The 22,827-nt window shown below is 44.5% G+C and overlaps 1 protein-coding gene across 4 annotated transcripts in view; it reads right to left on the bottom strand.

Moving 5' to 3' along the window:
- Nucleotides 1-8,456, bottom strand: part of LOC122922075 (NMDA receptor synaptonuclear signaling and neuronal migration factor-like) — a 51,641-nt gene extending 43,185 nt beyond the window's left edge. For 3 of the 4 annotated variants that reach the window (XM_044272532.1, XM_044272529.1, XM_044272530.1), the window contains exon 1: nt 8,288-8,456. In XM_044272532.1, the coding sequence (XP_044128467.1) occupies nt 8,288-8,358 (71 nt within the window). In that variant the 5' untranslated portion in view covers nt 8,359-8,456. The remainder of the gene's footprint in view (nt 1-8,287) is intronic. The other variant, XM_044272531.1, reaches the window with a different exon arrangement.
- Between the last annotated feature and the right edge of the window lie 14,371 nt (nt 8,457-22,827).

Genomic DNA, 22,827 nt, shown 5'->3' with positions numbered 1-22,827 from the left:
TATTCTTGTACATTGGGAAGCAGTATTATAGTAGTAATAATAACCTTTGCTGTATCTTGAGACATAATTAGAGTGACATCCAGAATAAAGAAGACAGTATTTAGCAAAATGTATTCTTCTTTATTATGCCATTGATGTTAATATACATTTTCTCTGCAGTTGCTCTTTACTCTAACAATGGCTCTAGCACAATGATCTGGGAAATCTATAGTCAGTTTTTAATGATATTTCAGTTTTAGAGGCTCATTTGCATATATTAAAACTTCATTTTTCTCAGCAATGCGGGCACATGTGAACATGGGACCAGATGCCTCCAGCTGCCAAGAGCACATGTAACAGGTCAGTCAGTGTCATAGGTACAAATCTGCTAACAGATGCCCTTTAAATTGGGGTACCCCTTTGATATCTTGTCAATGCTGAACTATAGCAACCACGACGTGGCTGTCACAATCAGTGTGGGGGGGGGACTCCACACTGAACACAGGAGGGAAGGGAAACAGCAACTGGGCCTGGAAACTACAGAAGAAACAACCCTAATCCGGGTGGTGAGGGTAGGAATATTCGTATGCAGGATACCTAGGCCTTTATATCCCTATTAGGCCCTGAAAAAGGTTAGGACCAGAGACAACCCATTCCTCCCCAGATGGACGAATGGAAGTGTCTGTCTCAGGCCCAGATACAAACAATAGGGAATATAACAAACACAAACAAACGCAACACTTAACTTCTGTAGAGACGGAAGAACAGGAACACCAGAGACGACCTCACACCAGCTCAGCCAAACCCAAATGAAGCTATCAACCGCATAGTCAGAAGGGTGGGGTGAGACTATAAAGGGTAGAAGTTATGACCACTGAGCAACAGCTGAGAAAAGGGAAGTGGTCATTAACCCTATCAACACAATCAAGAGAAATCAAGGAGGCTGTTAGATTCCTCCACGCTCAGCCAATCTCCTTGATTTCCTGACATCCGTCACCTGAGGGACGGTGACCGTGGCTTCTCAAAATGCCAGTTGCAGAAATAAAAAAAAATGTATGTCCCCCCCCACCCCCACTACAGCTAGTTTCCACTGTTTTCTAAATCATATACTATGAACTGACTCTCTAGAGGACCACTGCTGGATGCTTTATGTCCAGGGGCAGTTTCAGAAGTGATTGCCGGTCCTACCCAGTCCATTTATCACCTCATGCCAGCATGGGGGTCGGTGGTTCTGTAAATGCTGTGAAATCTCGGAGGTCTCTGCATGATCCTTCCTACTGTGTTCACCACTCGTGCCCAGGCAGCAAGGCCTCGCGACGCCCGCTACGTGTGGACTATTTGCTACCCGCCCCCGCTACCTCTGCTGATACTGTATTTGCATCTGGTATGAAATAAAGGATCATTTTTATTGATCTGCACGGGTGAGTGCCGCCTCCTTTACCTTCTACTACAGTGGTTTGTATTCTTTTGATTGGCTTGTGCAGTGAAGACTCAAAAGGTGCGTTCACTTTGGTTTGAGGTTTTGTTGGCATGATTTTTGACTGAGCTTTTAGCGCGCCGCCTTCGCTATATCGCTTTCTTTGCACGCCCGCTGGATTACTGCCCACTAGGCAGAGCTGAGGGTGATGCCCTGACCCTATCCGTGCGTCTCCTTCCCGTGGCCCCGGTAATCAGATCAGCACAATGAAAGCTGCAGGAGGCCGAACGTTTTAATGAAGATGATAATGAAGACGTTAGACGCTGATTAGTCAGGCAGCAAACTTCAGCCAAATACACTGTTTAGTGAATAAGTCCAATCTCCGCTCCACTGGCAGGAGCACAAATTAGCTTCTTGGCTTGTCTCCGCCATGTCCTCTCCTTAACACCCGTAATCATCTTGTTTGCAGCCCACGCCACATCTATAAAAATAATCCGCGTAGCTGCCGCCCACCGCTACAGGCCCTGTGATTTGTGTCCCCCCCCAGCTCAAACATGGCTATGCTCAATAATATCTTTTCAGTGGTCATTCATTATAATCCAGTCTGCACTCATGCTGCTTCTCTCCTTGTCCCTCAGAGCTTGCAATCTATATTTTTTTCCAGTACCTGTGATGCTAGGGAATGGAACGCAGCGGTTACCGTATATATTCTGCATTTTATGGGTGCTCCTTCCATCAGGCATGGGTAGATGCCACCCTTCTTATACTGTAGAGGGCAGCACTTTGGCAGGCCATCTCAGTGCTTTCCCAATTCTATATGACTCTTGGGCCAATTTAGCCCTCCGGTGTGTGCTAAGTAGTGCAGTTCATCTAGGGATGCAGCCTCCTATGGGGCCCCTGGGGTCCCTTCCCTCCTCTCCACATGTGCCCTGGCAGCTGCTCTACGGTATGTATGCTTTATATATTGTCCTAGCTAATCTCCTCACTGGGAGATAAAAGAATACATGGCAAGAATGTTCCTGCATAGTATGATACCCTTGGTCAGGGCACTAGATGGCGGTATACAGTCTGTTTGTACTGGCACCTTGGGCTCATGTGGATTGTTACACGTAGATATTAGCCAATCCTGCTCACAATCGGGAGGCGGATGAAATGCACAGATTGTATTCATGGCCGCCTCTCCCAGTGTAGCTACAGCTTTCTGTAGGCAGAGTAATGGAAGAAATTCACTTTATGTCCCTGATTTAAATAGCTGGAAAGTGCAGGAAGATGGGCTGAAATATTATAGAGTTTTATAGTCGTCTCCAAGGGCAGACAGCAAATTATTACCCTCAATACTTCTGCTACAACTGCTGGTGGCAAAGGCGTCTTTGGATGACACCGCAAAACTGCTGACAGCACCTAGGTAGGAGCCGTGGAGAGGCAGGCAGACATACCTGTATATATGCTTTTATTATCAGAAGCAGTGTGAATAAGAACTTATATTCTGCTGCTCCTGCAATTGCCCCAAAGGCAGCAGCTCATACTGAAGTGCCCTCTGCAGTGAGCTATAATACAGGATGTAACTCAGGATCAGTACAGGATACGTAATGTATGTACACAGTGACTGCACCAGCAGAATAGTGAGTGCAGCTCTGGAGTATAATACAGGATGTAACTCAGGATCAGTACAGGATAAGTAATGTATGTACACAGTGACTGCACCAGCAGAATAATGAGTGCAGCTCTGGAGTATAATACAGGATGTAACTCAGGATCAGTACAGGATACGTAATGTATGTACACAGTGACTGCACCAGCAGAATAGTGAGTGCAGCTCTGGAGTATAATACAGGATGTAACTCAGGATCAGTACAGGATAAGTAATGTATGTACACAGTGACTGCACCAGCAGAATAGTGAGCGCAGCTCTGGAGTATAATACAGGATGTAACTCAGGATCAGTACAGGATAAGTAATGTATGTACACAGTGACTGCACCAGCAGAATAGTGAGTGCAGCTCTGGAGTATAATACAGGATGTAACTCAGGATCAGTACAGGATAAGTAATGTATATACACAGTGACTGCACCAGCAGAATAGTGAGTGCAGCTCTGGAGTATAATACAGCATGTAACTCAGGATCAGTACAGGATAAGTAATGTATGTACACAGTGACTACACCAGCAGAATAGTGAGTGCAGCTCTGGGGTATAATACAGCATGTAACTCAGGATCAGTACAGGATAAGTAATGTATGTACACAGTGACTGCACCAGCACAATAGTGAGTGCAGCTCTGAAGTATAATACAGAATAGGTAATGTATATAAAAATATTCCGGTGGCAAAAATTCCACATGATGACAGAACATCACAAGTGAATACACTTTTGTAGCTATAGTGGATTTTTAGCTACATTAATAGCTCACACCCTGAAGGCACAGACTAGAAATTTCAATTAAAAATCCTACATATTAGGCTACATGCACACGACCATTGTGTGTTTTGCGGTCCGCAAATCCATAAAACACGGATGGCGCCCGTGTGCGTTCTGCAATTTGCAGAACGGCATGGACAGCCTTTAATATAACTGCCTATTCTTGTCCGCAAAGCGCGGGGCATGGAGCGGAGCAACGGATGCGGACAGCACACTGAGTGCTGTCTGCATCTTTTGCGGCCCCATTGAAGTGAATAGGTCCGCATCCGAGCCGCCAAAACTGCGGCTCGGATACTGACCAAAACAACGGCCGTGTGAATGAGCCCTTATTTTGTAAATATTGATAGGGAGGGACATGTCTGATAATGACTCCAGGGTAGACAATACAGGGAATTATTAGTTCCAGTTGCCTATAAAACAAGTCACTGGAATCTCCGCTCTGATGAGTTGCTCCACAGCGGCCGGGGATCAGCAATTGGGAAAGTGTAAGAAAACATTTAAAAGTGCAAACTGTTATTCCCCGTTTCCCTGTGATCTACATGGCCTTTGGACACATTTAAGTATCAGCAGGAAATGTTTGAGTCTTTCCTGCTAAAATCATAAAATCCCCCAAAATTCCTTGAGTTGTCCTCTTTCAATATGGCTGCCACTGCAGGTGGTCAGCCTTCCCTGACTTATCAAGGTGATCACTGTGTAGAGAAATACAAGAGGATGGGATGTGCAGGTGGACATGATCAGACACAACCCGGACCAACTGCACCCTAGATGTTAGCCTCTTGCTGACTTTTCAAGGTCGCTTGGAAAGAGAAACCTCAGGACGGAGGATCTGGGTGTCAGACGTGTGATGGCGGTTATTTTATTATACTCTGCATACAAGTGATATAAATGATTTCTTCTCCCACCAACCCCATATACCAAGTGTCCATCTGATAACTCCATGGCCGTTGCTCCCGGCCATCAGTAGTTGCAGGCTGGGGAGAGGCTGACCACAGTCCAGGGAAATCTCATGGTCACTACTTCATGGCCACACGTGTAGGGCCCCTGGCCAATATTACCCATAGAGGACTACAGAAGAGATATCCATGCCCCCTGAGATACCCGAGCGCCCACACAAGCCTCCCCAGTAATGAAGCCCCAGCCTTCCTGGCTGTGACTATGAAAGTGTATATCCCTCCATAAACAGGCAATTTGTAAATGTTTTATTCCTGTCACGTCCAGTGGTCGTTCCCTGCAGTGTGTCCCTTCATCCAAATGGCAAAGCCATCTTTTTCATGCTCTTGGGGCATAGCCATTGGAGATGAATCTGGACCTCTCCATATGGGAGACTGGCGGAGCCCCCAATGGGCAGTGCAGGGGCCAGCGACATGTGATGAGCTTCTTAGTAAATATGGGTCCTGTTCACAGCATGATCTAGGTGAGGGCAGAGTCACGTCAGCAGCAGGAGCTTCTATGTCTCTGCCTTGAACCCTGTCCCTAAAATCTCAAACTCAAGTCAGTGACGCAGCTTGGATTCCTGGCACCCGCCTGTGATCCCAGAAGGTGACACTGCCACTTAAGATGTGGGAAAATGCAAACCTCCAGCCGCTGTGCCCAGTCTACAAATCACAACCATCATATTTCTGATCATTGCACATCAGCATGGGCAGAACAGACAGCAAATCATCATTATATAGCTCCAACATATACCATAGGGCGGAGAACATTGGAAGAACCTCCAAACTACCTGCAAAGTGTTACCTTACTGACAGCGAAATGCAGGGAATTACTTATGTCACCCCAGTATACATCATATGACACTGACACGAGCATCAGACATATCATCTATACATGACCACCACTGATCACTGCAAACGCCCTGGTGTCCACATCTGTCCTGCAATTCCACCCATCCCAGGACAGACCAGTGCTGTCTGACTATCTCATCCTTCTCCGGACACCAGTTTACCACATTAGATGGAGGCTGAAAAATCTTCTCAACCTCTTCGTCAGCTGTGGCGCCACCATCTCTCAAGGTCATATAGAGTATACATGAAAAGTGACTTAATAGCCTTGATTTTGGGGGATCTGTGCAGCTCACAGAGATACATGGGTCCATGCATCCTGTAGGGGGTCCATGCATCCTGTAGGGGGTCCGTGCATCCTGTAGGGGGTCCATGCATTGTGTGCGGGGTCCATGCATCTTGTAGAGGGTCCATGCATCTTGTAGGGGGTCCATGCATCTAATTCAAGGTAATAGCATTGACCCAGAATGCATTTGATTCACTAATGTTATTACCCTGTGCATCCTGTAATGTAGTCAATGTAATCCATCCAGCATATATCTCTGATGGACATCAACGGTCTTTCATTAGTTCATATTCCAGACATAAGACTGTTTTATTTTAATGTATTACAGCATAGGGAGGCAGTCAGCAGCTGGAGCAGTAGGGTGCAACCTTTGGGACTACAACGCCAAATGTGCCAGGGCATGATGGCAGCTGTCAGAAGTGGCAGACCACATGTGGATATACATAAGGAGCAGAGCCATCCACCCTTCCTATTACAGTTTATGACACATGGAGAACTGCTGACAGCTCTGCTCTCTGGGCTTGTGGCTATTTAAGAAATGCTGGTCCCATATGTATTGGCATATTGAGGGTCCAGCAACTGGTTACTATGGTTTCTAGCAAATATAAAAGACTGGACACAATGGGAGTTGTAGTTTTACAACTAAGGAAGACTTTCACACTAGCGTTTTGGCTTTCCATTTGTGAGATCCGGTCAGGGCTCTCACAAGCGTCCAAAACAGATCAGTTTTGCCCTAATGCATTCTGAATGGAAAAAGGATCCGCTCAGAACGCATCAGTTTGCCTCAGTTCCGTCTCCATTCCGCTCTGGAGGCTGCTTGCAGCGTTTTGGTATCCGTCTGATGAAACTGAGCCAAACGGATCCGTCCTGGCACACAATGTAAGTCAATGCGGACAGATCCGTTTTTCACTGACACAATCTGGCACAAAAGAGAACGGATCCGCCTTGGCTGTGTTACAGATAATACAAACAGATCCATTCTGAACTGATGCAGACGGTCCTATTATCTGAACGGATCCGTCCACGACGGATCCGCACAAAACGCGAGTGTGAAAGTGGCCGATATGGACGGCATATCTTAACCTATCTGCATAGTCATGAAACAACATCTTTGCAGATTCAGCAGAGCTGACGTTGTCGTGTCATGCATCCTGCAATGAAATGTAAACCCAGAAATAACGAATGGCGAGTTCGGCCAATGACAAACCCAGCTCTGCTACATCTTTACTATGTAACAAACCCATAGATTTGTGCAGAATACTTTAATAGACTATTTGCTAAATTGACTCCAAGACGTGCAGAGAACATAAGACTTCCACAAAATCCCCAGGGTCCATCCCTTTGTGTCTGCTTTAACACTACACCCAGCTCAACTTCACCACCAGCAAATACCACAAGGCAATTACGAAGACGTCCTTCCCAGAGATGTCTCCGGTCTGTGATGACACCTAATATCCCCCCCATTATCCTGGCCCATGGCAGCTGCCCGGCCTCTGCTCCTTTCCATCAATAACCCAAAGAGGAGGACTTCCACCAGCTCCCTTCACTGGTTCTACTGGTTCCCACATTAATCTCCACTATGGTAAATCCAGGAGATGTATCCTCATCGCCAGCTCCTGATGACAGAGCCCTTCATCGATGACCTTGGCTACAAAGTGTTAAATGTGACCAAGTGGAGAAGGGGAACATAATGGAAGCTGCATCTGGCAATTCTCTATGATATTGGGGGGTGGGCTTCCTTCTAAAAGTTGGGGGCAGACTACCATCCAATGGTGACAAATGTGTAAATCTGATGATTGCCAGCAGTGGCATACAGAATAGCATATATATGTATATAGTATAATATATCACTATATAATAGTGTATATATATATATATATATTTATAGTAAACTGTGTTTGGTGATACATTTTGATACATTGTATATACCTTGTTCCTCCGCAGCCTCCTGTTCTGTGCAGTGTTGCTGGTGTCACCATAGAGCCTGTGGTCCCCCGGGTGCCATCGCTTGGGTGACACTATAATTAAGCAGGGTGCACTGTCTGCTTTCACTACTCCTATGATAACACTTGTAAAGCAAGAGTCTATTAAGCTTCCCCCTCTGTACCGTGCATAGGGATCATCCGAGGATCTACCGGAGCTGGAATGCAGATGGTTAATACCATAGGGGGGCATATTCAGGAGTAAGGAGGTCTCTGCAGATGGCACAGCTGCCATCCTGAACCCACCGAATTATGTAATATCACCAGAGCCAGTCAGGTGGATGTGCAAGTGGTAGCATGTAGCCAGAGAATAGACCCATGAGCTTGCAATCTATACCCCTCCAGCTGCATGCACTCATCTGCTCATTCCTAAAACACAGAGTTTACAATCTAATGCCCCACAGGTTTGCTGCCATGCACTTACCTAACTTTGGCTGCTACATGAGAGATGGTGTCATTCCTCAGTGCCTTCTTCTTGGAGACAGCTGTGCCCATTCTTGATGAGAGAAGAGATTGGGGGCCACATCCGACCAGCCCAGGGTGGGGAGCAGCCACTAGGATGAAGCTGGAGGTGCAGAGGAGCTGGAAGGATGCTGCTCCTGCCTGGATGGAGACTGAGCCCGAAGCCTGTGCAGCTCGCATTGATCGCTGCAGGAGGGCGGAGGGAGCTGCTCCTGCCAGGAAGCCTCCACCATGTATGGGCAGAGGATGCGTGACCCAGTCCTCCTACTGACAGCATGGGCAGGGCCAGGTGGAGGAGGGGGCACCCAGCACATGCCAGTGTGCAAAGTCTGCGCCTGCTAGGGCATCCACTGCAAGTCACTGCACCCCCATCATCCTGGGAGAGGAGGGTCCAGGCTGCTGATGAGCACCTACTGTAGCCTTCACTTACCTCCCTAATACCCCCAACCAGGAATGCACTTAGATTGGGAGAGCAAGTGGCCAAAAATGGACTCTAGCAATTAATGGCAAGCAGCTGGTGCAAAGTCAAAGCAGATATTGGGATTCATTTGAAAATGTAGCTTTACCTGTGTACAAATCAGCAGGTAGAGTATTGTGCGCGGCTTCTACTGTATATCACTATCATTTACAGGTTAAATTATAGTGTAATATCGCAGCGTAGTAATTCACTGCAGCAGGCACCTGCCATGGGCTCCCATAATGCACTGCTCTCTGCGTACAGAAATCCATTATTATATAGAATTATTATAATGTAGAAGGTGGCTACAAAGACACGCCGGCGCGCTCCAGAACGGTCCGGTACCACACAATGGTTTACATTGTCTCCTGATCAGGAAGCTCTGGGTCCAACACGTATGTCACCTCTAGGGAACGTGCTTTCCTGATATTCGGCGAAGGCCTCGTGCACACGACCGTTGTGTGTTTTGCGGTCCGCAAAACAGGGATGGCGACCCTGCGATTTTTACATTTCTCCGTTTTTGTTTTTTTGCACTCTGCTAGGTTCAGTGAGTCAAGCTAGTGATCGATACAAAATCGATTGGTTAAAAAACGTTATTTGTAAGGCCTCATGCACATGGCCGGTCCCCGGCCCGCATACAGCGGGTCCGCAACACACAAGCACCGGCCGTGTGCACCCATTCAACGTTTTCTATTTTTACGGTGCGGACGGATTACAAACCCATTCTAGTGGAATGGGTCTCGATCCGTCCCGGCCGCCGCACAGATGTTGCCTGTGCATTGGGGACCCCATTTTGCAGTCCCCAATCCACGGAACGGCCGAACAACGGCCGTGTGCATGAGGCCTAATGCTGTTTCCGTACAGCATTTACAATGTACTTGCTCCATGTAGGAAAACTTAGCCTCGTCTGAAGTTGCGCGAAACTTCGATAAATGACTTCAGTACTCCTATCTGCGGATTTAAAAACATTATAAAATAAGATTCCGAAGTCGGCTTCAGTCCTGGCGGGTAACAAGACTTCGGGTTCCTATTTTTAAATTCGCAGATAGGAGTACCGAAGTAATTTACCGAAGTCTCACGCAACTTCGGACGAAACTAAGTTTTCCTACACAGAGCAAATATATTGTAAATACTATGCGGAAACAGCATTAGGGCTCATGCACGCGAACGTATTTTATTTCCATGTCTGTTGTGTTTTTTTGCGGACCATATGCAGAACCATTCTTTTCAATGGGTCCACAAAAAAAAACAACGGAAGTTACTCCGTGTGCATCCCATTTCCGTATGTCCGTTCCGCAAAAGAATAGAACACGTCCTATTATTGTCCGCATGATCACGGACAAGAATAGGACTGTTCTTTCAGGGGCCAGCTGTTCCATTCCGCAAAATACGTAATGGACACGGACGTCATCCGTATTTTCGGCGGATCTGTATTTGCAGACCGCAAGATAAATACGGTCATGTGCATGAGGCCTTACAAACAACGTTTTTTTACAAATCGACTTTGGATCTATGATCAGAAGCTCGATTCGCTCTACCCTCCTCTCTGCCTTCCTGGAGCCATAACTTTTTTACTTTTACGTTTATGCAAGGACTTGTTTTTGCGGCACAAGTTGCCATACTCGGACTAGTATAATGTTTTTATATGTACGCAGGCCCGGCGCTATTATAAGGTAGACCAAGCGGCTGCCTTAGGGCGCAGAGACGCCGAGCCAAGAGGGGGCAGAAAAATGAACCTTTTTATATATATTTATCTGTATATGTTGCGCCGCGCCCAGGGATCTCACTGCACTTACTATTATCCCTGGGCACCCGCTGTGGCCCCCGTTACTGTTTCCCACGCCGTATGCTAATTACTACTAACTTCGCAACAGGGAGGAGACATCCGCTTCTCTCCTGGGCGTTCCTTCTCGCTGTGAGCTCTGCGCTGCTCTGGTGTGCGCTGTGACACTTATGCCACGCTTGCTGCTGCCTGTGGCAACGTGTTGCTGTTTCAGCATGCGGGGGCAGTGTCACGGCCTTTGTGGCATGTGCCGTGACATGGTTGCCTTGCATGTTGTTGCCTGCGGCAACGTGTAGCTTTTTATGCTGCTGTGTGCACTTCCCCTGTCAGTCGTTTCCTCCTCTGTCCGGTGCTGGAGGGGTTAACCACCTTGTTGGGCGTGGTCTTACCTGTGGCTAGAGGCTGGGGGTCAGTGGTACTCCAGCCATGGGGGTGTGCTGGAGTTATGCTCCTGGTCTTCATGTTCCATCTCCCAGAGTGAGGGCCTCCTAGTGGGACAGCGATGTCTTCCCGCCCTTACGTGTGTTGTATGTTTGGTGTGGGGTTATTGTACCACAAGTCTGTATGCAGTGCCACCTGGGGCTGCTATGCACCTTGCGGCATGGGGGTCCTGGCGGAGTCTGGTGTGCTGGATGCCTGTGTGAGTGGCTGGTACGGTGTCCTGTTTGGTGTTAGGGCTCCGGTACGTATTCACGGGTTCCAGTGGTGGTGGCAGCGGCAGGTAAGTGTGTCGTCTTGTTTTCTTACCTGCCGATTCTCTTGCGGCATATGGTCTTTTCCTTTCCCTGCTTCTAGGCCTTTTGAGACTCCTGTTCTTTTGTGTCCTCTCCTCAGCTCCTTTGTGAGGAATTCTCAGGGCCTTCGGTATCCAGGGTATGAGCCGTCCTACCATCCAGGTCCGCTCATACGATGAGGAGTTAGGGCTAGGTATAGGGACGCATTAGGAGGTGACCTGCTCCCTTATCCTTGTGTAGCTTTACTTGTGTTGGCAAAAATCCTTGCACCGGCCCTGTATGTACGTCTACAGAGCTGTAAGGGCTCTTTTTTTTTTTTTTTTTTTTTTTTTTTAAGGGATGATCTGTAGTTTATATTGCTTGTTATGACATTTTTGGGAGAGTTGATACAACAAAAAACGTGTAATTGACCATTTTTTGATTTTCTTTTCCGATACGCTGTTCACCATATGGAATAAATATTTTAGCATTTTAATAGTATGGACATTTTGGGATGCGGCAATGCCTGTGATGTTTATTTATTTATTTTTCAATTATTTTATTTATGGAAATAGAGGGATGATTTTAAACTTTATATATATAAATATATATTTTTTTTTTAAGTCATCCTAGATAATAATAATCAATCATTAGATTACTTCCACCAATACATTTCAGTGAATTGCTGATGGAATTAATTTTCAATTAGCTACATTCTCATAGAGCCCTGCCACCTACAGTGCACTACAGGAATTACAGCTGTAAAAGTCCTGGTTTCTTCAGAGACATGAGCGCTTTCATATACAACCGAAGGCTCTCTGATCACAATGCAGTTCTCCCAGGAAATGCAGCTTCAGGTACCATGGTCACAATTGACCACGGCATATCAGTACTATAATACTGCTCCTATGTACAAACTGCTATAATGCTGCCCCCTATTTACAAGAATATAACTACTATATTACTGTACATAGGAGCAGTATTATAGTAGTTATATTCTTGTACATAGGAGCAGTATTATAGTAGTTATATTCCTGTACATAGGAGCAGTATTATAGTAGTTATAGTCTTGTACATAGGAGCAGTATTATAGTAGTTATATTCTTGTACATAGCAGCAGTATTATAGTAGTTATATTCTTGTACATAGAAGCAGTATTATAGTAGTTATATTCTTGTACATAGGAGCAGTATTATAGTAGTTATATTCCTGTACATAGGAGCAGTATTATAGTAGTTATATTCTTGTACATAGGAGCAGTATTATAGTAGTGATATTCTTGTACATAGGAGCAGTATTATAGCAGTTATATTCTTGTATATAGGAGCAGTATTATAGTAGTTATATTCTTGTACATAGGAGCAGTATTATAGTAGTTATATTCTTGTACATAGGAGCAGTATTATAGTAGTTATAGTCTTGTACATAGGAGGCAGTATTATAGTAGTTATATTCTTGTACATAGGAGCAGTATTATAGTAGTTATATTCTTTGTCAATTGTCTTTTTATTGAAAAGCATCAAGAAAAAAGAGCGACATACAATGATGAATAATTCCAAGGTCAATACATACAGTCTTAATTGCAGTTGACAGGTGCATAGACAATATACATAAGACATATGCAGGATGTACATTCCATGTCTAGGTCAGCAAATATCAGCAATTGACAATCAAAGTGCAACCTGAGGTAGGCGTGTTAAACACGAACCGATAGGGGGGCGAGGGGGGGGGGGGGGCAGGGGGTGGGCAGGGGAAGGGAGGGGGTAAAAAATGTCCTTAGAACTGGACAGATACGGTCTCTGGCTATTAAGATATATGTAGATGAATCCAAAGATAGGAGGGCATATGGCGTCTTTCGTTCCTACTAATGTGTCTAACACCACTATAGGGCTCGCATAGATTTGTGGTCAGTCAACAACCGCTAAGATGCTGAAGTACCATTCGCTTGCCTATAAGCAACCCAGGGGGCCCATAACTTTGTGTGTTTCTCGTGAGATCTAAGCTCCCATCCCGCCAGTTCCTCCATACGGTGGATATGGTCCAGTTTATTTAACCACTGGGAGATTGTGGGGGGATCTGAACTCAGCCACTTTTGGGGTATGAGTAAACGTGCAGCCTGGATCAGGTGAGTAGGAAGCTTGTTCTTTGACGGCGATAGGTCCTTTGTGGGGAGCCATAAAAGAACCAGTTGGGGGGTTAGTGTCAGGTTAATGTTTAGTATTTCATTAATGATCCGGGAGACATTGTCCCAATAACCTCTAATTTTAGGGCAGGACCAGAAAATGTGTAGAAGAGTGCCACTTTCCTCCCCACATCTCCAACACTTGTCGTGATCACTCAGGCCACTAAGGAATACTTGTTTGGGGGTAAGGTACCACTGTGTGATGACCTTATATGAATGCTCTTGGATCTTCACACAACGCGAGAAGCCATGCGAGTGCGCATGCATGCGGAGAATGTCCGTCTCAGAGAAAGTAGTCTGAAGGTCGGTGGCCCAGGTGTGAACATATTGTGGGGTTATGCGGCGCTGAGGTGAGGTCAAGGCCATATATATGTTAGATATCAATTTGCGTTGAGGGGAGGGGGGGTTTGCTAACTTCTCAAACCATGTTGAGTTCACTACACATGGTTTCTGTGCAAGTAGCTGTCTCCCAGCAGCTTTTAGTGATATTAGGTCTAGAAAGTTAGCTGCCTTCCAGACCAGGCTGAGTGGGTGTTGCTCCGACAGGGTGCCTCTTGTTTTCTCTATAAATTCGGCTGTGGAGAAGCCTCTTACTCTGTGCCAAATCTGTGAGACCTGGGTACCTGAGGGTTGGATAATGTATGGTATAAGGTCTGCTGGCATCGCCCCGGGAGGATTTTGTAGGAGCCCGTAGGCCTTGTTGAGCTGTTTAATGACCAGACTGGTGCCCTTTAGGAGTACATGGGAATGAAGTGACGTATTTGATTGGCCCCATAAAGCCGCTTTCTGCTGTTGGGTAAGCTGCACTAGTTCCAGTTCCGTGCCCAATGTGTTGTAGGCAGGGGAGTGGAGCTGCAACCACCTCTTCAGGTGTATGGCCCTATAATATGTTTGAACATCTGGCAGTGCTATACCTCCATGACCACGCCCCAGTACCAGCCTCTGGTGAGGGGCCCTAGCCTTCTTACCACCCCACAGGTAATTCGCAAAAAGCCTACGGAGCTTTGTAAAGTACGAGTTAGGCAGGAATATTGGCAACATCTGTAGTACGTACATAATTTTTGGAAGGACAAAAGCTTTTAGGATATTTTTTCTTCCCATCCAGGAGGAGTATGGGAGGCGTAGCGATTGGAGTAGTTTTTGGACCTCTGTTATCAGGGGAGTATAATTGAGCCGGAAAAGGTCGTCCATGGACGCGGGGATCTTGACCCCCAGATAGGAGACACATGAGGATTGCCATTTGAAGGGCGTAGTGGTTTTCAAAATGGCTATGGAGCTCGCCGGGGCATTAACATTTAGTGCTTCTGACTTGGTATAGTTCATTTTGTAGTTTGATAGCCTACCATAATCTTCAAATAGTTTCAAGAGATGCGGGAAGGCCTCGACTGGGTTGGAGACCATGATCAGTAAGTCGTCGGCATAAGCCACGTTGATATATTCTGCACTGTTATTTCCTGTTAACACTCCCCGAATATCCACATGCTCCCTAATGGCCTGAAGAAGGGTCTCCATGACTAGTATATACAAGGCTGGGGATAGGGGGCAGCCCTGACGTGTCCCGTTACAAATAGGGAAGGACGGAGACAAAGTACCGTTGATCCTAATTTTTGCACTCGGACCTTTATATAGGGACATGACAGCCTCCTGAAATCTTGTCGGGATTCCAAACCGCGACATTGTCCTCCTCATAAAGTCCCAGCTCACCCGGTCGAAGGCCTTCTCCGCATCTACACTAAGAAGCGCTAAGGGGAGGTTTTTCTTTTTGGCCCACTGTATCGCAGTGATCAACCTACAGGAATTGTGATTCCCTTCCCTCCCTGGAACAAAGCCAGATTGGTCGGGGTGGATGAGTTTGGGGAGCAGGCAACTCTGCCGTGTCGCTAGGATTTTGGCCCATATTTTTATGTCTACGTTAAGTAGCGAGATTGGCCTATAAGCTACCGCAGAGAAGGGGATCTTTCCCAGGTTTTGGGAGTATGGTAACTGTGGCCTCCAAAGACTGCTTATGTAAGGTTTCCCCATTCAGGAGTGCATTGCACCACTATAGTAGTTATATTCTTGTACACAGGAGCAGTATTATAGTAGTTATATTCTTGTACATAGGAGGCAGTATTATAGTAGTTATATTCTTGTACATAGGAGGCAGTATTATAGTAGTTATATTCCTGTACATAGGAGCAGTATTATAGTAGTTATATTCTTGTACATAGGAACAGTATTATAGTAGTTATATTCTTGTACACAGGAGCAGTATTATAGTAGTTATATTCTTGTACATCGGAGGCAGTATTATAGTAGTTATATTCTTGTACATAGGAGGCAGTATTATAGTAGTTATATTCTTGTATATAGAGGCAGTATTATAGTAGTTATATTCTTGTACATAGGAGCAGTATTATAGTAGTTATATTCTTGTACATAGGAGCAGTATTATAGTAGTTATATCCTTGTACATAGGAGCAGTATTATAGTAGTTATATTCTTGTACATAGGAGGCAGTATTATAGTAGTTATATTCTTGTACATAGGAGCAGTGTTATAGTCGTTATATTCTGGTACATAGGAGCAGTATTATAGTAGTTATATTCTTGTACATAGGAGCAGTATTATAGTAGTTATATTCTTGTATATAGGAGCAGTATTATAGTAGTTATATTCTTGTACATAGGAGCAGTATTATAGTAGTTATATTCTTGTATATAGGAGCAGTATTATAGTAGTTATATCCTTGTACATAGGAGTAGTATTATAGTAGTTATATTCTTGTACATAGGAGCAATATTATAGTAGTTATATTCCTGTACATAGGAGGCAGTATTATAGTAGTTATATTCTTGTACATAGAGGCAGTATTATAGTAGTTATATTCTTGTACATAGGAGCAGTATAATAGTAGTTGTATTCTTGTACATAGGAGCAGTATTATAGTAGTTATATTCTTGTACATAGGAGCAGTATTATAGCAGTTATATTCCTGTACATAGGAGGCAGTATTATAGTAGTTATATTCTTGTACATAGGAGCAGTATTATAGTAGTTATATTCTCGTACATGGGAGCAGTATTATAGTAGTTATATTCTTGTACATAGGAGCAGTATTATAGTAATTATATTCTTGTACATAGGAGCAGTATTATAGTAGTTATATTCTTGTACATAGGAGCAGTATTATAGTAGTTATATTCTTGTACATAGGAGCAGTATAATAGTAGTTGTATTCTTGTACATAGGAGCAGTATTATAGTAGTTATATTCTTGTACATAGGAGGCAGTATTATAGTAGTTATATTCTTGTACATAGGAGCAGTATTATAGTAGTTATATTCTTGTACATAGGAGCAGTATTATAGTAGTTATATTCTTGTACATAGGAGCAGTATTATAGTAGTTATATTCTTGTACATAGGAGCAGTATTATAGCAGTTATATTCTTGTACATAGGAGCAGTATTATAGCAGTTATATTCTTGTACATAGGAGCAGTATTATAGCAGTTATATTCTTGTACATAGGAGCAGTATTATAGTAGTTATATTCTTTTACATAGGAGCAGTATTATAGTAGTTATATTCTGGTACATAGGAGGCAGTATTATAGTAGTTATATTCTTGTACATAGGAGCAGTATAATAGTAGTTGTATTCTTGTACATAGGAGCAGTATTATAGTAGTTGTATTCTTGTACATAGGAGCAGTATTATAGTAGTTATATTCTTGTACATAGGAGCAGTATTATAGTAGTTATATTCTTGTACATAGGGGGTAGTATTATAGTAGTTATATTCTTGATTCTTGTACATAGGAGCAGTATTATAGTAGTTATATTCTTGTACATAGGAGCAGTATTATAGTAGTCACATTATAGTGTTATAGTAGTAATATCAGACAATATGTATTATAAAATAACAGAGTATTGGAATTTTATTATAGAATGAATAATTTCTCATGTAGGAATACCTCAGTGTAGCTTAGACATTTATGCTACTACTCGTATTGTCTTTGGGTTATTATAGTGCCCTCATTTCTGCTCATCTCTTGTCTGGTTGATGCCGGTTGTGTTTTCATCTCTTCCCGTAGCGTGAGAACAGGTCGCCTCCTGAGTGTGATTTCCACAGGCAAGTTCATCCAGTCTGTGTCTTGCGGCTGTGGATCATCGGGGAGCTCATGGCTGCCTCTGTCTGCACCTCCTCATCATTTTGGCAGGGTCATCATTCTCTATGGAGGTTTTTTCTTCACACAAAAGGATTGTTATGTATTTCAGAAGCTGAAATAGTCTGCATACATTATATGGCTGCTGTAATGTTCATTCTATGTGTCCTCCATGAACCCGCTGTACGGGCATGCATTAGAGCCGAGGGTGGGACTGGACCCCAAAGAAGGGCACCACCGCACCAACCATCCTATGGCAGTAAATGCGCAGCAAGGAGCCATAAGATGCGCAGAAATCCTCTTACCGCACCATATATCACATCTTTCCCCTACAAATATAAGGAAGGTCTTGAGATTGGGCCTCTCAGCCTTTGGGCCCCATCATATTTGACCTGGGGTTCCCCTATAACTTGGGGTATATTGCCACCATGTTCCCTAGACCCTGGATGTGGCGCAGAAACAGGTTTTCTTATGACATAGATGATTGATCATGGGAAAAAATTACAATCTGTGGCTTTGGGGATTCAACCGTCATTTATAATGTGTCCGCTAAAGGACACAATCTGAGAAATAAATCTTCCATGCGGCGCATTTCTGTATTTTCCAGTGTGATGTGGAAATATTCGTCTTCTGCGCGGTAATGTCAGGCGGCTCGTTGAGGATCAGCATTGACAGAGGAGACTTGTCCGGGAACAGTATGACAAATAATCCGTGAGCAGATGTGTTTTAGCGGGATTGAATCAGTTTCCGGACAAGACGTAATAATCAATACCTGATATAATGGACAGAAGGGACGTAAGGAGACTCGTTGTTAAAGGGACATACACCGCAAGATACAGTCCTGATCAAAAGTTTAAGACCACTTGAAAAATGGCAAAAAAATCCTATTTAGCACGGCTGGATCCTAACAAGGTTCCAAGTAGAGCTTCAACATGCAACAAGAAGAAATGGGAGGGAGACTAAACATTTATTGAACATTCAATTAATTGAAAATAATGATTAAACTGAAACAGGATGTTTTTCAGCTGATCCAAAGTTTAGGACCACATGCCTTTAAAAGGCCAAATCTGTGCAAAGCTGTGGATTCATTGTCATTTTCTGTCGGGTAGTCACACGTTTTGATGGCAAAGGCAGAAAAACTCTCCCTTTTTGAACGTGGTCGGGTTGTTGAGCTGCATAAGCAGGGTCTCTCACAGCGCGCCATCGTGCTGAGGTGGGACGCAGGAAGACAGTCATTTAGAATTTCTTAAATGATCCTGAGGGTTATGGAACAAAAAAGTCAAGTGGAAGACCCCAAAAAATGTCCTCAGCACTGAGCCGGAGGATCCAATTGGCTGTCCGTCAAGACACTGGACGATCCTCGACCCAAATTAAGGCCCTTACTGGTGCTGACTGCAGCCCCATAACCATCAGACGGCATCTGAGACTGAAGGGCTTCAAAAACAAAAAACGTCTTCAAAGACCTCGTCTCCTTGAACGCCACAGAACTGCTCGTAAGGACTTTGCAAGAGAGAAACATGGGACATTCAAAGGTGGAAGAAAGTTTTATTCTCTGATGAGAAAAAATTTAACCTTGATGGTCCTGATGGTTTCCAACGTTAGTGGCATGACGAGCAGATCCCACCTGAGATGTTTTCTACGCGCCACAGTGGAGGGGGCGCCATAATGGTCTGGGGGGCTTTTTCCTTCAGTGGAACAATGGAGCTTCAGGAAGTGCAGGGGCGTCAAACGGCCGCTGGCTATGTCCAGATGTTACAGAGAGCATTCCTCGTGACTGAGGGCCCTCGTCTGTGTGGTAACAGGACAACGCTACAGGACACAATGACCGCAGGACAAGGGGCTTCTTCCAGGAGAATAACATCACTCTTTTGGCCCATCCTGCGTGTTCCCCTGATCTAAATCCAATTGAGAACCTTTGGGGATGGATGGCAAGGGAAGTTTACAAAAATGGACAACAGTTCCAGACAGTAGAGGGCCTTCGTGCGGCCGTCTTCACCACTTGGAGAAATGTTCCCACTCACCTCATGGAAACGCTTGCATCAAGCATGCCGAAACAATAACGGCGGAGCTACTCATCACTGAGGTCATGTTTGGAAGTTGGATTTCTGATTTGGGGGGTTTAGGTGATTTTTGGAGGTGTGGTCCTAAACTTTTGATCAGCTGAAAAACAGCCTGTTTCAGTTTATTTGCTCAAAAAATGTTTAGTCTCACTCCCATCTCTTCTTGTTGCATGTTGAAGCTCTACTTGGAACCTCGTTAAGATCCAGCCGTGCTAAATAGGATTTTTTGCCATTTTTCAAGTGGTCTTAAACTTTTGATCAGGACTGTATCTGCACATTAGCGAATAAGTGTTATACAGACGTGGACAAAATTGTTGGTACCCTTTGGTCAATGAAAGAAAAAGTCACAATGGTCACAGAAATAACTTTAATCTGACAAAAGTAATAATAAATTAAAATTCTATAAATGTTAACCAATGAAAGTCAGACATTGTTTTTCAACCATGCTTCAACAGAATTATGTAAAAAAATAAACTCATGAAACAGGCATGGACAAAAATGATGGTACCCCTAACTTAATATTTTGTTGCGCAACCTTTTGAGGCAATCACTGCAATCAAACGCTTCCTGTAACTGTCAATGAGACATCTGCACCTCTCAGCAGGTATTTTGGCCCACTCCTCATGAGCAAACTGCTCCAGTTGTGTCCGGTTTGAAGGGTGCCTTTTCCAGACTGCATGTTTCAGCTCCTTCCAAAGATGCTCAATAGGATTGAGGTCAGGGCTCATAGAAGGCCACTTTAGAATAGTCCAATTTTTTCCTCTTAGCCATTCTTGGGTGTTTTTAGCGGTGTGTTTTGGGTCATTGTCCTGTTGCAAGACCCATGACCTGCGACTGAGACCAAGCTTTCTGACACTGGCTAGTACATTTCTCTCTAGAATTCCTTGATAGTCTTGAGATTTCATTGTACCCTGCACAGATTCAAGACACCCTGTGCCAGACGCAGCAAAGCAGCCCCAGAACATAACAGAGCCTCCTCCATGTTTCACAGTAGGGACAGTGTTCTTTTCTTGATATGCTTAATTTTTTCGTCTGTGAACATACAGCTGATGTGCCTTGGCAAAAACTTCGATTTTTGTCTCATCTGTCCACAGGACATTCTCCCAGAAGCTTTGTGGCTTGTCAACATGTAGTTTGGCATATTCCAGTCTTGCTTTTTTATGATTCGTTTTCAACAATGGTGTCCTCCTTGGTCGTCTCCCATGTAGTCCACTTTGGCTCAAACAACGACGGATGGTGCGATCTGACACTGATGTTCCTTGAGCATGAAGTTCACCTTGAATCTCTTTAGAAGTCTTTCTAGGCTCTTTTGTTACCATTCGGATTATCCGTCTCTTAGATTTGTCATCAATTTTCCTCCTGCGGCCACGTCCAGGGAGGTTGGCTACAGTCCCATGGATCTTAAACTTATGAATAATATGTGCAACTGTACTCACAGGAACATCTAGTTGCTTGGAGATGGTCTTATAGCCTTTACCTTTAACATGCTTGTCTATAATTTTCTTTCTGATCTCTTGAGACAGCTCTTTCCTTTGCTTCCTCTGGTCCATGTCGAGTGTGGTACACACCATATCACCAAACAACACAGTGATTACCTGGAGCCATATATATAGGCCCAATGGCTGATTACAAGGTTGTAGACACCTGTGATGCTAATTAGTGGACACACCTTGAATTAACATGTCCCTTTGGTCACATTATGTTCTGTGTTTTCTAGGGGTACCATCATTTTTGTCCATGCCTGTTTCATGAGTTTATTTTTTTACATAATTCTGTTGAAGCATGGTTGAAAAACAATGTCTGACTTTCATTGGTTAACATTTATAGAATTTTAATTTATTATTACTTTTGTCAGATTAAAGTTATTTCTGTGACCATTGTGACTTTTTCTTTCATTGACCAAAGGGTACCAACAATTTTGTCCACGTCTGTAATTGCAGCACCCTATATCCAGCCTCCTCCTATGTCGTCCCCCCTCACAATCTGCTGGCGGCACGTTCATGATCGTACACAGCTCTGCTACACTCGCCTATAGATCTGATTACTTCACCATCAGCTGTGCAGCCGTCACCACCAGTTATGGAATAATTAGCCGTCTGTCACATCGCCCGTGCCAAAAACAATAATTCCCCGCCTCGTCCTGCAGTGCTCTGAATAATTAATGGCAGCAGATCGCACATGTGTGATTAATGATGGCGCCAGGCTTATATATCTATATTAGACCAGGTCTGGTCCCGGGCTCCTGCCTGGTGGCAGTGCGTGGGACCGTAGAACATGAGGGTGGCAACTGGTGCCATGAGCAATCAGCCTGACAGCTGGCATCGTGCATGCCTCCAGGTTTCAGGCCTTACCTACAGGCACATTGTGGGTGCCTGTGTTTTGTTATAAAGTGAATATCATGGCAAGCCCGGGTCATATAGCTATTTGTAGAGGGCAGGGGCACCAAGGTTGCAGACACATCTGGACCCGGTGCCAGAGGGGAAGTAGTCGACCGTTGTGCTACGTGAGGGCACAGGACAGTTATTAAATAGCTCAAGGTGAGCATGGTGTGGGTCCAGAAGAAGTGAGCTGCTTATAAACGGGGCAAGGGGCCACGTGATGCACTTCCTGACAGCGATAGTGGATCCTGTATATCTTTTCATTCACACCCATTGGGTCATGGCATAGAAAAGTAGAAAAGTTTTGCACAAACACCATTTTGCTATAAAAATGTGCAACTTTTTGTTTTCCACTGCTCTTGCCATTCTTAAAAAATTGGAGTGCTGCCCTTTTTTTTTTTAAGGAGATCCTCTGACTGGCGGGCATTCAATGGGTTCAGTTCTGCCCTTAACATAAGGGCTCATTCAGACGTTCCGTGTGCTGTCCGCATCCGTAGTTCCGTTCTGCGGCCCCATGTTCTATTCTTGTCCGCAATTGCGGACAAGAATAGGCATTTTCTATCATAGTACCGGCCATGTGCGGTCCGCAAAATGGGCCAGTATCCGTGTTTGGCGGATCCGCAATTTGCGAACCGTAAAACACTAGGGCCGTCTTAATGAGCCGTAATACAGATGCCCTAATGTAAAAGGAAACTGTTCTAATCCCTTTAAGGGGTAAGAAGCTCTTGAATCCCAGTGCAAAATCAATAAAGGAAGCCTCTGTGGGGCTTCCCATCACCCCA

This window comes from Bufo gargarizans, chromosome 11 (assembly GCF_014858855.1).
Source record: "Bufo gargarizans isolate SCDJY-AF-19 chromosome 11, ASM1485885v1, whole genome shotgun sequence".
Taxonomy (NCBI): Eukaryota; Metazoa; Chordata; class Amphibia; order Anura; family Bufonidae; genus Bufo; species Bufo gargarizans.
The sequence above is the reverse complement of the archived record's forward strand: the minus strand, read 5'-3'. Positions and strand labels throughout refer to the sequence as shown.